Genomic DNA, 15,104 nt, shown 5'->3' on the forward strand with positions numbered 1-15,104 from the left:
CAGATAATAACAGTTTATAAATATAGGGTCTAGACTGCAAGAGAGCATTCTGCATTCTCAAGATGGCTTGAGTGTTGTGGAGTTCATCTCTCTCTCATACACACATTCTTTTCAGTCAGGGCAGGATTGAAAAAAAGGCTCTAAGCTATATTTGAGTGCAGAGAAAAATGTCTTTGGAAGTAAAAGAAACATCAATCTTTATCCGAGTCTCTGGGTAGGAGAGTGTTTTTTTTTTTTTTTTTCCGGAGATGGATGTGAGGTAATGACAAAAGAAGAGGGTGCAAACTCACACAGATAGAAAGTCTGTAGTAGGTAATTTTATACATATAGCCTGTCAATATTGTGTGTGTATTAATCAACATTTTAAATGCATTACAAAAATAATATAAATATTTTATCATTATCATGATAAGTGATTTTATCACTCACACACACATATATATTTATATATATTTATATTAGGGCTGGTAAGTGATTATAATTTTTAATCTAATTAATTACATGATGTGGTGATTAACATCACACATCAAATTTGGAAAAATTACTCTGAAAAGATCATTTAAAGTCATTGTTGTGCAAAGCATCAAACAGAAATATTTTGTTTGATAACATTTATTACATATAGTCTTTTGGACCAATATCAGTAAATGATGACAGAATTGTTATTTTTAGTTGGGTGAACTAAAACTTTAATAATTTATTTTATTAATTTTATTATTATTACTTTGAAAATATTCAATTATTTATTTAATGAAATGATATTCTAAATAATAAACTAAAACTTCCAGTAGGTTGTGGTAAATGTCTTAATGATTAAGTCATTGAGTCATTTATTCATTCGTTTGATTCGTTCAAATGGCTGATTCATTCAGGAGAGAAGTAAATGGTTCTTTATGAATGGTTTATTGAATCATTAGGCTTGTTTGACTTGAAGTGGATTACCATCAGACAGATCAATGTGTGACATCAAAAGAACCGCAAGAGCTTAGAGAACAGACAACTCTTGTGCTTTTGAATCACTCTCGCGGTACTTTGATATCCTTTGCGGTACCTTTGATCACTCTGTGCAGTGCTACTTCAAATCCATCGCGACTATGGCCAATGTTTCAATGCACAAAATGGTTCACCCAATTAATTCAAAACATGGATTAAAAAATGTAATGCCGCTGTGGGTGAGATGTTCTGTTCTGATTAGTCTTTATATTTTGGTTGGCAAAATTGAGCAAAACAGACAACACTGTGTCTAAAATAACACAATATTAACTTCTTAATGAACTTAGCCTACAGCTCGTGTGATATTAATAACATTAATTATAACAAAAATAACATTAATAATTTTAAAGCATTATTTTTCTCCATAATTAATTAATCTAATTAACACGTTAAATTACCAGCCCTAATATATATATATATATATGAATGTACTGAAATGTGATCAGTGGAAGCGATACTGATTTGTTTGTAAATGGTGTCCTGTTGGATGATGTTACTGTGACTATAAATGCATGAAAATAATTCATAACAAAAATGTTCAATACCCAACAAGTAAAAATGTTTATGTTGTAAGGCATCAGAAGAACACATGTGTGATCACTGATTGTGCGACGGGGGAAGACCCTGCACCATCCTTAATATCGAGCCATGTTCTTCTCTCTTTGGATTAGCTTATGAAGATATGAACTGTCTCTAAACGTCCCAAATTTTCCAAACCAAAAGTTCTGAAAAGCACGGAAATTAATGTATTAAAATCCCCACTATCTCTTGGCCTTAACCTCTATTGTGGACGTCTAAGACCAGCCGGTGATTCCCCTAAAGAATATCTTTCTTATTAGAAGCTTAGCATGTTGACACATTGTCTTAATCTGCCACGGCCAGCTCCCCGTCTCCCTCGCGCTCATTAGCATGGCTCCTCTAAATCGCTGACCTCCCGAGTGTGACAGGGAATATAATACCAGCCGCCATTGGGGAAATGAATTGTAACACTCCTGATACTGATAATAAAGTGAACAGAGGAGTGCAAACAGCTGGACCGGAGTGAATTGGTGTGACCTGACTGAAATGAGTCTTCTCTAAATGCTGAGGGACAGAAATGTTGCTGCGATGGCGCCAGCTGTGCTGCATTGTGATGACACGGCTGTTTGTGTGTTCCAAAGCAAATGTGACTGGAGAAATACTTTCACAAATGATTTGGCAGAAAAACAAAAAGGTGAAATCCTTACAAAGCTGAACAAATCTTAAAATAACCTAGGATGTTCATATTCTGCAACTTAATAAAAGTTTTAAATATCATCAAAAATTGAACAACTTTCAGTTTACATTCACTTTCTTTTTAATCTAAATTAGATTCTTGAAACTCTAATAAGAATAAATATTTAGTCAAATAAATACAAAATATTTGATAGAATAAAAATATTATTTTTCGATCTAAAAAACAGAACAAAATTTAACTTTAATTAAAATTACATTCAATTACTTTATTATCCAAATCGTATTATTAAAAATCTAATGATAATAAATAAAATAAAACCTAAATATAAAAAATCTATCTATATAAAAACTTAAGTTTTATTTTATTTAATTATTTACAAACATTACATTCAATTACATTTTAATCTAAATTCTATAATTAAAAGATTAATATAAATACTAATATTGATAAAAATTTAAATGTCAAAATAAAGAAAAAATACTAAATAGAATTTTAAAAGTACATTTTCAATCTATATAATTAAAATTACATTGTTACATTTTATTCTAAGTTTAATTATTAAAAATCGAATACAACAATGAATATTAAGCTAAACTTAAATATCAACGTAAATAAATAAATATACTAAAATGGATTAAAAATTGATTTTTCTAAGTTTTTTTTTCAAAATTACCAATAATTACCAATTACCAATAATCAAAATTACATTCAATTATATTTTAATCTAACTTTATTTAATAGAAAACAAATCTAATATAAGTATATTAGGCAGTATATAAATTATTTTAACTAAATTAAAACAAATGTCTGGAATTGAAATGTTATATTTCTATATATTTATAGTTTACAACAATATAAAGTAATGTACTATAATATAATTATACATAATAAACTATAAACTTAAAATCAATTTAAAAAGAATATGTAATACATAATAATTTAAATGCAATGTAATATATTTGTATCAAATCAGACAGAAAATGGTATTAAGAATAAACTGTTTGATACCCCTTGACATCTTTAAGACAAATTTCCCCTCTGCTACATCCAGATCTTCCAGCTTTATCATGTCCTGAATATGTCAAGGGACTACCATCTTGCACGGATGTGGGCAGAGCACAGTTCATGTAGGAGATGAGGGGAACATACAATGCCAGCGCTAATTCATTTTACAGGACGGAACGTACAGGCGGTGAGTGCCAGGGAAGCCTCTCTGATGTTTGTCCAAAGAGATATCTGCTCCAATCACAAACCAAATATCCAAAAGGCATGATGACAGACCACTAACAACTATAGATATATTCACATGAGTGTGGCTAATGTAGTTTTCAGTTGAGATTAAAAATGATATAAAAAACCACATTAAATAGGGCACTGCAGAAGTCTCTGTATTGTTAAGCGAAGCAGTTCAATGTAAAAACAGCTGCAGAGGCAGACTGTCTCCACAGCAACATGCTTTAGATAATTACTAGTCAGTCGAATTAAAACATTGAGTTGATTTAGACTCATAAAATTTCATTAAATAGTTTTTAACCTATATAAAAATTTAACAATTTTTTTTAAATTAGTGTATCATATTCAAGTCATTTGTTTGTTATTTATGCAGACAAAATAGTATTGGATTTTGGTATTTACATTGTATTGAATAATATAATATCTAATATAATAGAAAATACAAAATTCATAATATATAATATAATATACATGTAAAATATATATATTAAAAAAACATTTGTACATTTTTAAATGGACACAAGTGCTTCCAGCTAAGTGAACTTGGAAGAACAACATAGTTTGTTTCTAAATTGCTGGAGGTTGAGTTGCTGTACTGTTGGTTGCAAGCAGACATTCCTTGATTTTTTTTCGTATTCCCTTCATGCACTGCAGATTTAACAGACAAAGAGAACCATAAAATCTGACACGCAAAACTAACTAACAAATGGAATAAGTCATCTTTTACAAGTGAACCCAAAGCTTTTACTGCTAAGGATGATGGACGGTGGACCTCAGATTTAATTGGTGGGGCCGATCGGAGGAGAAAATGAGTTCCCTGGATGAATAGCGAGCACTTGCCTCGAGCTTCTGCAAATTAAACATCTGTGAGTGATTCCTCCACAGATAATTTCATTTTCTGGCCAAAAGGGGAAGGTTCATCTTGCGGTTCAGACTAAAAGGAGAAAAATTACAATAACGGTGATCACCTTTCTAAATATTTATAAGATCTCACTGCATTAGAAATGTTTTCAAGTTATTTAAAGGGGTCATATGATGCCGTTGAAATGTTTACTTTCTCTCTGGAGTGTTTCAAGCTCTTGGTGCATAAAGAAGATCTGTAAAGTTGCAAAGACTTTTAACCTTAATAAACCGCATAAACACATTGCATTATACCAAATACACAAAATAATGTTCTTTTTTAGCAGCATCATATGACCCCTTTAAAGGAATTTCCACTTGTTTAAATTTCTTCAAAATGATCATTTCTAACCGCTCTGCTGTGACTGTTTCCATCTGAAGCCTGATTTACCAGCACAAATAGCCTCACAGATAGTGTGTCTGGTGAAGCAATGATGAGCCAAAGCATCTAAAAACTGGAGGGCAATAAATGATCCCAATCTTTATGCCACAAAATTAAGTTTCTCTGGGCTGAGCAATACACACAGCACAAGAATAATATTAAACCTCATGCTGAGTACAATACTGCAGACTTGTGGTGTGGCCATGGATGTAAATAAAGACAAAATTATAGAAATGTAATATGGGCCATGGGCCACATATAAGGTTTATGAAAAACAGGTATATATATATATATATATATATATATATATATATATATATATTTTTTTTTTTTTGTGAACTTATTTATGCTGGTTAAATTGGGCAAAACTGAAAGCAAAAATGTAACATTTTGTTGTATATTTTAAATTATTATCATTATCAATATCATCATCATTATTATCATCATCGAAATATAAGATTTTATTAACACAAAGCTAATTAATGTTAAAAGGTATTAAACTGCTTTTAGGGTGCTGTTGTTATTATTATTGTACCATTAATACATTAATAGATAATTAATAACAAAAATAATAATAAAAATAATTATACAGTTAATTTAATTTCTCTCTCTTTCTCTTTCTCTATAATTATTATTTTTATTCAATTGCCAAACATATTTACACAACGATAATAGCAACACTTGTTCAATGTTTCCAATTGTTGTTGTTGTTTTTAATGATAATAATAATAATAATAATCATAATAATAATAAATTGTATTATTATTATTAAAATTATAAAACATCTAATTAACACATGAAAGTTAAATGAATTATTAAATGAATAATTATGAAATATATGCATTTAAAATTGTTTTAATTAAATATTTTATCACTCGTATTTTATCAAACCCATGGGTTAAATTTTTTGCCATAATGTGTTATTAATAATAATAATAATAATAATAATAATAATAATAATAATAATAATAATTGTATCATATTTTTAAAACTGCAAAAAGCATAAATATAACATTTGTCAGATTTAGCATGTGGCAGTTCTGTCAACTGGCCCAAACCTCCCTCACAAAATCTTCAATGTCCTTTTCTAAAGTTTTTTTTTTTTTTTTTTTTTTTTGCTTTTTAGGGCTTGAAGAAATAAAACAAAACAAAAACCAGGATTGTAGACTAAAGAAACCCACCCCGCCTTCAGCTCGCTTATATAACAATGAGTTTGCCTCCATCTTGGGTTTCTGGCCACCACATTAACAACCAAGTCGGTTGTCTATGAAAGCAGAAGCATGCTGGTACTAAAATCACCTCAGAAACCTCAAAACCTGAGCTGAATGCAAAATTTCCTGAATGTGAGCTGGGTTCTATGAAACCTCTCTGAGGACCCATGAACTGAACTGGTTTCCATGTAGATGGCTAATTACAGTCCAGCCCGATGAGAGCCCATTTTCTACCCAGCACACTTCAAAATGACTCGGAAAAGAGTGGGAAAGTTGACAGGCATGCTGTGAATCAATGGACATTTATTTGCTCTTTTTGTCCTCTATCAATGCTCCCATTCAGACAACTGTTTTTATCTAATACATTTCTTTTGCGACCTGTGGTTATATGTAAAACATTTGAACATTTTCAAAAGGACAAAATTTTTTGGCACTCTACATTTTGCACCAATGCTTCGCCCTAGTCACAGATGCAGAGACCTGACTTTTGACAAGATAATTGTTGAAGAACTAGCTCTCAGATTGCTCTAAGGAAGTGGTAATTTACAAATGGCAATTCATAAAATCATGAAGTTTGTCAGTTTACACCGAAAGCATGACAAAACGTTTTCTGTGTGTGTAAAACACCCTGACAGAAGCTCTTCCCCATCGACTGCTGTCTAAAGATGAGGAATGTTCTCTAAATAAGATATTATCTGTGGGCTCAGAGACTTCCTCAGACAACATTAAAAAATGAATCCCAAATATATCTGCTTTTGATCCAAATAGCCAGAAGAAAACAAAACTCTTGGAGCTGCATGAACAAACTCAGTGAATTGCACTCAGAAATGTCTGATTTGATTCCTGATCTGATTTAGACTGCTTTGTGCCAATTTAAATGGTCATGTGATCTAAATATGTTTATATATATGGTTACGAAATATAAAAACCTAAAAAGAGACAGCTCACTCAAAATGAAACATTCTGTCAATATATACTCACCATCAAGTTGTTCAAACTTTTCCCCCCTTGTGAAACAAAAAAGGAGACATTTTGCAGTATTCATGCAGCTTCTTTACCTACAGAACAAGAAAGGACAGAAAAGCACCACTAAAGTATCATTAAAAATAGACTTCTCAAGGCTGAAATCACATAGGTTTAATGGATTTCAAGCTAGGCTAAGGGCTAACCCCACTAGACCAGCGATTCTGTCACTCATGCTCTCAAACGTTAGCTCTCTGGAAAATAAACTGAAGTAATTCAACTCAGTCGGTCTACACAGCATGAGACAAGGGATTGTTCTGTGTTTGTTTTCACTGAAACATGGCTAAATGACAAAATCTCATGCTATTCAGCTGCACAGACCTGCCTGCTACAGAGTGGACAGAGATACAGCACTTTCTGGTAAGACTAGCGGAGGTGGCTTATGAGTGTACATCACAAAGAGTGGTGTAACAATGCTGTGGTAGTGACAAAACACTGTTTATTACTGGTGGAGTTTATGAAGTTTGTGAAGTGTCGACCGTTCTATCCAACCAATCACAGACTGAGGCAGTGTTCTGAAAACCTTCTTGAGAACAGTCATTATTTTTGCTTCATTCGTTCACCACTAGAGGGACAAAAGACATACATTTAATAATTTATTAACTGATAATGATTGTATAAATGTTTCTACTTCATTAATTCAATGTTAAACCCTCTGATCAGGATACAGGCCAACAGAGTAATATTTTAGATGCGATAAAACATCCTGTGGTGGCACTTATAATCATACACAAGCCCCTGAGTTTCTCAGCATTAAAACCTTATTTGAACAGCTAACAGCGCTGAACCCATTTACTGGTCACTGGTCTATCAAACATTCAAAGTCAAAGAAAACAGCAGGGTGAGTGTTTGATCAAGTAGTTGGATGAAATAAATTATTTTCCCCTAGTGCTTCAAAATACAGACCATAGATAAAAGTGAAGAGGAGTTGCCTAACTAGAGTCAAGATGATGGCCTCCGCAGGGCCTATGTCAAAAGGCTCTTGGTGTTGAGCAGCACATTAAAGTATATCATACGATTGAGTCCATGCCAACTACTTGCAATACCAGTAACCCTTAAAACAGAGTGGGTTCATTATCCTGAGTTGGATTCCCCTTGAGTTAGTGTACTCAGGGCATCTGGGTTTAAGGTCAAGGAGACCAAAACGGTCCAATTAGCAATTTTGAGCTCCAAAGATGTCTCTGGATGGAAAACATTTCAGTGGCAATTTCCCGAATTAATGAATTTTTCGCTTTTGGAAAATCTGAGTGCATGTGAGGACACCCATGAGAGGTCTGCAAGCTCAGCTGTTCAGGTTCTGTCACACAAACATCATACCCGTCTTCAGCTAGTAGTCTAACTTTTCAGACATTTTAGTCCATTTTCAATTATTTCACCAGAGCTGAGGTGCAAACATTAAAAGTTTATGCTAGAAATGCACTAATTTTCCAATTTCGGTCAATACAATAAGTGAATAATTATTTTGATGTTAAAACAAAATATTTAATAATATTATAACTTTGAGTACATATAACAATTGTTTATTTTGAGAAGAGTGAAGATTATACTGAACATTGTTATTACATTATTAGTAACAAAGTAAAATATACATATAAATATACAATATTATAATATACAATATTAATCCATTTTGAGATTTGGTAAACATTAAGTTTAAAGGGATACTCCACCCCAAAATGAATATTTTGTCATTAATCACTTATCCTCATGTCGTTCCAGACCTGTAAAAGCCTTGTTCGTCTTCAGAACACAATTTAAGATATTTTGGATGAAAACCGGGAGGCTTGTGACTGTCCCATATACTGCCAAGTAAGTTACACTGTCAAGGTCCAGACAAGTATGAAAGTGTCACAGTGTCTGGGTTGTGTTCCCTGGGTTTCCACTAGGTGTCCTCCTTTCCCACGGTGTCTGTCACCTTATCACTTCCTGTTCCCTTATTTGGTCACCTTCCTCCTTGTTGAGTTAATTGATTGTTCCCCACCTGTCTCCAGTTCCCTCATCATCCTTCTGTGTATTTATACCCGGTCTGTCTGAGTCTGTGTCACGGAGTCCTTGTCTTATGTGTGATGATAATCTGTAGTCTTTATCCTGCCTCGTCTTTTGTCTGTTCATGTTTATTGGATATTCTGGTTTTGACCCTGCCTGGACTGTTTACCCCTTTTGGATTACCCCTGAATAAAAACCATACCTGCAATTGGTTCTCTCTCCGTGTTTCCTGTATCACCGAACGTGACAGAAAGACATCGTCAGAACTACAGTGGCTCTACGGTTATGTGGAGAGACACAGAGGAGAGGAATTGTTGAATAAAGTCATTATTTTTGTTTTCTTAATGTACAAAAAGTATTCTCGTTGCTTCATAACATTACAGTTGAATCACTGATGGCAGATGGACTATTCTGATGATGCTTTTCATACTTTTCTGGACCTTGACAGTGTAATTTACTTGGCAGTCAATGGGACAGTCACAAACCTCCCAGTTTTCATCCAAAATATCTTACATTTTGTTCTGAAGACCAACAAAGCTTTTACAGGTTTGAAACGACATGAGGGTAAGTGATAAAGTGGAGTTATTAAATTATTAGCATCATTAAAGGTGAAGATATAAAAACATTAGAATAACATTTAAAGACCAAAATAATTTAAAGACTCGAATTTAATCACTAAAATCCTAGTATAATCGACATTTCACTTTCACCAATATTAAAATTCAGGCCAGTATCCATAAGCTAATAATTATTGTCATGGGCGATTACCGTTAAATTATTTTTTGTCTAAATAAATAAAAACAAAACACTTAAAATCAGTCATTTTAAATGCTACCAGTGAACTTTGGCCTCACAATGTTACAAAGTACACTATGATGAATGGATATTTATTTTGACTTGCTAAAGATTACAGTACATTTAACAAAGCTATTAAATTAAGTGTTTTTAAAGGTTTCTAGGCTTAAAATTGTAAGTGATTTTAGATGATGGCCACGTCACCTGATACTAATAAATTAAAATAATCTGTAATACTGGATCATTAACTGTACTGATGTACAGTATATCATCCCTACTTTACACCATACCACAACTACAATCAATACGAAAAAAAAAAACAACAGAGGGAAAAAAAAGGTGTTTACTCTAACCAGACACGACAAGCATCACTCCCACAGTGAAATGTCACGGAGCACCTCGAACACAAAATACGGCTTAAATGTGGCTACTCACAAAACTGACACGATGTCCCCTCGCTGTACTTGATAGTTCCTCACACTCCAGCGGTTGAGCAGCACAACATCAGGTGACGACTCTCCATCGGGGTTTAAGGACGGCTGGGAAAGATTCAATCCACAGTCAAAACGGTTCATAAATTTTAGATTCAGGACAATTTAGAGAAGACTTTTAGGTTTTATCAGTTTTTCTTTTTGGTCTATGATTTATTGCTTTAATCCTCAATACCACACAAACTTCCCAAGCCAGCTCTAAGAATTAACTCAGCAACTCTGCTTTAATTTCGAGTCTCTGTTCTTCATTCAGCCTTTTGACAGATGGCATCCTAAGGGTAAAAATAACATCTAAAAGTTAACTTCAAAACAGGTTTTTTTTTTACTATTTGTTTTGCTCTTAACTCGTTTGTGGTGGTGTATCAAACAACTTGTGTGTGACGAACCTTCTCAAGCATGCAAGTCGTCAACTGACTTGATACACGGGCCTCCACTGAATCATTAGGGGAGATCTCGATGAGCCATTTCACACTTGCTGGGATAATTGACAGAAATATCTCTTATCTGTCCTTTTAAAATAAATATCCCGCCTAGAGAATTTATCTGTCACAGCTGGGCGCTCTATCTTTTTTATTCAGACACATTTTCTCATTCTGCATTAGTGTCAGCTTTCAGCATTGTCAGTGGACTTACTTATTTGGATTCAAAGGCCATGGGTGAAGTGGGAAAAGCCATTAGCAAATACATAGCACTAGAAACCAAGAGTCCAACAGGAAAACATCAACACCGTTTTGGTTAGTTAGTGTTCATTAGGTACATAATGAACCATTACTTCTGTTTGGCGAGGAAATGAGCGTGGTGTATTCAGACAGTTTTCTCTCATTATTAGAGGTGTCTTTCATCAGGGTCTTAGTGCTTGCTATTAGTGCAATGTTGGGCAAATTTGGTTTGATTAAGTCGAAATGCAAAGTCCTAACATACGTAAAAGTTTATTAATATTTATATAGAGCTTGTTAATGTAAAAACTATTTTCTTGTTTTTTTTTAAGGCTGTGAAATATATTTAATACCTGCAATATATTTGCAATTTTTTTTGTAATACAAAAATCAAGCAAAATTTTGAATATGGTGATTTTTAAGGTGCTTTCTATTTGGCTATTAATTTTAATAATCTGCTGTTAAACTACACATAAAACTTAATACATTAATCAAACTTACTATTTTAATCATCACATTTAAAACATCTGTTAAAATAAATATGGAAAAATTCCTTCAAAAACAGTACATCCTGCCCTATTTTTATAGACTTTATTTTAGTTACCCAACACTTTTTATAAGTAGACAGATGTTTTAAATTTGACAGATGTTTTAAATGTGATGATTAAAATAAGTTTGATTAATTTCTGTGATTTTTATGAATCTGCATCATTCCCAGTATAACATTCTTTCAAATATATTTTTAAATACCTACACATTTAAGAGTATTATTATTCTGCCTCATTTTAAATTAAAATGTTAAAATATTACTGTAATTTTTCAGTAAACTGAAAAAAAAAAATCAAATAAAAATGTTCAACATATTTAGACATGTTTTAAATATCAACCGAATTTCCAAAAGATTTTATGTTAGTTATATTCTTTGCTAACTTTCAGCAAAACTAAACCAGATTCATCAAAACAACAACATTACGAAGTTTGCTAAAGTGTATAAAAGACATCCCACCTGCATTGAGGCACCTTCCACGCGGGCCACGTCGGCAAGACGGTCTAAAACAGTCACTGTCACCGGCACGGCTACAAAGAAGCCACTAACAAAAGCTTTGAAGTATTTTCGTCCGAAGCCCGTCTGTGCCATTGGCTTGTTCAAAGAGTTGAGCTAGGCATATTAAACTTTTTTTTTCAGAGTCTGGTAACATCTTATGAAGAATTAATTCAAACATTCAACAAAATATGGATGTCTAAGTATTGAGAAGTGTTCTTTCCACAGCAATAAGGCATGTTTCAAGGATATGCTGGATGATCGAAACTTAGAAAGAGAACAAAATTATCAAAAGAAGACCAGACAACCAAACTTAACTTTGTGCATCTGATCATGAACCATCTTGTTTCGACTCAAACTGTAAGGGAATAGTGAGGTTAAAAAAACAAGAAATCACTCAGAAAGCAGCCATTTTAATAAATTATTTATTAATTGCACCTATCTGCTTGTACCCAAAACAGCCCTCAAGGTCCCCAGCGGGAAATTTGCTGACTTACTGGCAAGCACTTGAAGAAAGTCTTGAAGCCATTTGCTTGCAGGAGGGCATTCAAGAGGCTCAAAATCAGAGACTACAACAACTTAGCGGAGGATCTGGGAGGAAAAAAGTGCTGAGCGAATCAAAACGCAGTGCAGGATTTGTCAGGGTTGCACTGCCGTGAGCCAGATATGGCTCAAGTAGGGGAAAATGACACAAATCTCTTTTGTGGTCACGGGAAGACTGCTGCATATAGGCTACCCGAGACAACACTATCAATATAATACAAACACTGATTATTTAAATTTAGCATGAAAAAGCAGTCGCGAACCATTTTACTTGTGTAACGAGAAAGTGAAAAGTGTGGAAGGCTAAAACAATAATTGCGTGAAGTATAAAAGAATCACGTTGGGAGATATAGTAAAAAGTGAAATTATAACAAAGTAAATCAAAATTGCAACATTACTATTGTATGTTGTCTATCGACACCTGTGGTTAAAACATAAAACTGCAGAATGCAACTAGCTACACATACACCACTGATCGTAAAAAGTCATTCAACACTTTTAGCATATTGGAAAAATATGTCGTCTGACTCTGAGTAAGCCATTATAGTTCCTTATTTTTATTTACTTTTTGCTTAAAGATGCAATTTTGAGCACCGACTGTTTATGTGTGTACTCAAAAATAAATTTATAACAAAAGTAATCAGAGTCTACTATTGGCAATAATATAAAAAAGCCCAGAAATTAAAAATAATTATTACTGTATTTTTCGGACTATAAGTCGCACCTGAGTATAAGTCGCATCAGTCCAAAAATACGTCATGATGAGGAAAAAAACATATATAAGTCGCATTGGACTATAAGTCGCATTTATTTAGACCCAAGAACCAAGAGAAAACATTACCATCTACAGCCGCGAGAGGGCGCTCTATGTTTTCAGTGTAGTCTACAGGAGCACTGAGCAGCACAGAGCGCCCTCTGGCTGCTGTAGACGGTAATGTTTTCTCTTGGTTCATTTGTCTTAGTTCATTTCTCTTGGTTCATGTAAAATTAATTTTGATAAATAAGTCGCACCTGACTATAAGTCGCAGGACCAGCCAAACTATGAAAAAAAGTGCGACTTATAGTCCGGAAAATACAAGTATGTAAATAATATTTATTTTATTGAAAAAAAATCCTCATGAAATATTAACATTTAAAATAAAGGTTTTCTATTTGAATATATTATAAAATGTAATTTATTCCTGTGATGCAAAGCTGAATTTTCAGCATCATTACTCCAGTCTTTCAGTGTCACATGATCCTTCAGAAATTATTCTAATATACTGTTTTGCCGCTCAAGAAACATGATTATACATGTTTGTTTTTTTTCTCTGGAATACCTTGCAAGTGCCGAATCAAACACAATAATGGCAGAAACATGTATTAATTAAGAAAGCAAACAGGGTACACTTTGATTTCCCGTCATCTTTCTCTAGCAGATTCATCTCTCATGTGTCTTACCCTGCACTGAGACTTCTTGTAGTGTTAAATATTCATTTGCTTAGCGGGTGAAGAGCTGCGTCTCACACAAGAGTGCGACTAATGAACTATAATGACAACGAGTGGCTAAATTATCCATGGAGTTCTGGGCAGACCTGCCAAGTGCCAGCTGTCAGGTTTCTCTAACAATAATCCCTCACCAGCACATACAGTGAGTGATTGCCAATCATGCTGGTGCCACACAATACACTAAGGCCTTTTTTCTCAAAGACTATTTTTGCACGTCCCTCCACTGAGCCACAATCCTATATTTTTACTTACACTATTTTTACTTACTACACACAGAGAGTGACATAATGGTGCAGTGCCCTCTATATAGATGGTTGGCACATGCCACAAAGATCTCAAAGGTGTGTAAAGTGGAGCATCTAATAGTTTATTCTTCAAAACGGGCAGATGGGAGAATCTAGGACTGGTGCGCGGCGATCAAAAGAAAGCGTTGTGTTCATTTTTCATCAAAGGCTACTTTCAGATTCAGAGTCGAGAACATTTTCCAACCATTTTCCACGTGCTACGGACAGAAATATAACCGTGAGCGATTAAAAACCAGGGTTGGCACAGCAGGTGCGCAACATATATGGATTTTCTGTAGCCGAGTCCAATTAAAGATGTGTTTCTAGAGTTGAAAGCAAATGCCTTGCTAATATTAGGTGACCATTGCACACAGCTGCGGAACGGAGCCCGGTGGTCTCATGCCAGCAGAATCGATTTATCATATGCTTCCCGTTTAGAACTTCTAACCCATCTATCCTGCGAGTAAAACTGTCAAATATGCCATCTGCATAATGTAAAACTGCAGCCTGGTACCTTTGTTTATGCATACCTGAGCGTAACCATTTTAATTGCACCAGTCATCAAATGTGTCCAAAAATGTTTAGTGAACTCGCTGCTTTGGGGTAATTTGAAACCGCAATGACAGATTTCCACTTTTGACAAGGCAATTTTTGGTTTCCTTGATTCATGGGCCTATTTTAACTTTGCATTTCAAGACACGGCGCTGACAGACCGAATCTGATTAAATTATCTCAATGTCTGCACCTGTAAATATGATTTCAGCTGGAATGCTTCACCATTAGTCTGCATCACAGCAGCGGTGAGATTAATGATGTGCTGCAGACATCTTATCTTAGCTATTATGTATTTAAAATTAGATT

General features: G+C 33.9%; 1 protein-coding gene across 2 annotated transcripts in view; it reads right to left on the reverse strand.

Moving 5' to 3' along the window:
* The window catches only part of LOC127946668 (mitochondrial inner membrane protease subunit 2-like), a 59,664-nt gene extending 47,640 nt beyond the window's left edge, over positions 1-12,024 (reverse strand). For both annotated transcript variants that reach the window (XM_052543374.1, XM_052543376.1), the window contains exons 1-2: positions 11,893-12,024; positions 10,175-10,278 (exon numbers count right to left, since the gene is read on the reverse strand). In XM_052543374.1, the coding sequence (XP_052399334.1) occupies positions 10,175-10,278; positions 11,893-12,024 (236 nt within the window). The remainder of the gene's footprint in view (positions 1-10,174; positions 10,279-11,892) is intronic.
* Positions 12,025-15,104: the final 3,080 nt, after the last annotated feature.

Source organism: Carassius gibelio, chromosome A25, assembly GCF_023724105.1.
Source record: "Carassius gibelio isolate Cgi1373 ecotype wild population from Czech Republic chromosome A25, carGib1.2-hapl.c, whole genome shotgun sequence".
Lineage (NCBI taxonomy): Eukaryota > Metazoa > Chordata > Actinopteri > Cypriniformes > Cyprinidae > Carassius > Carassius gibelio.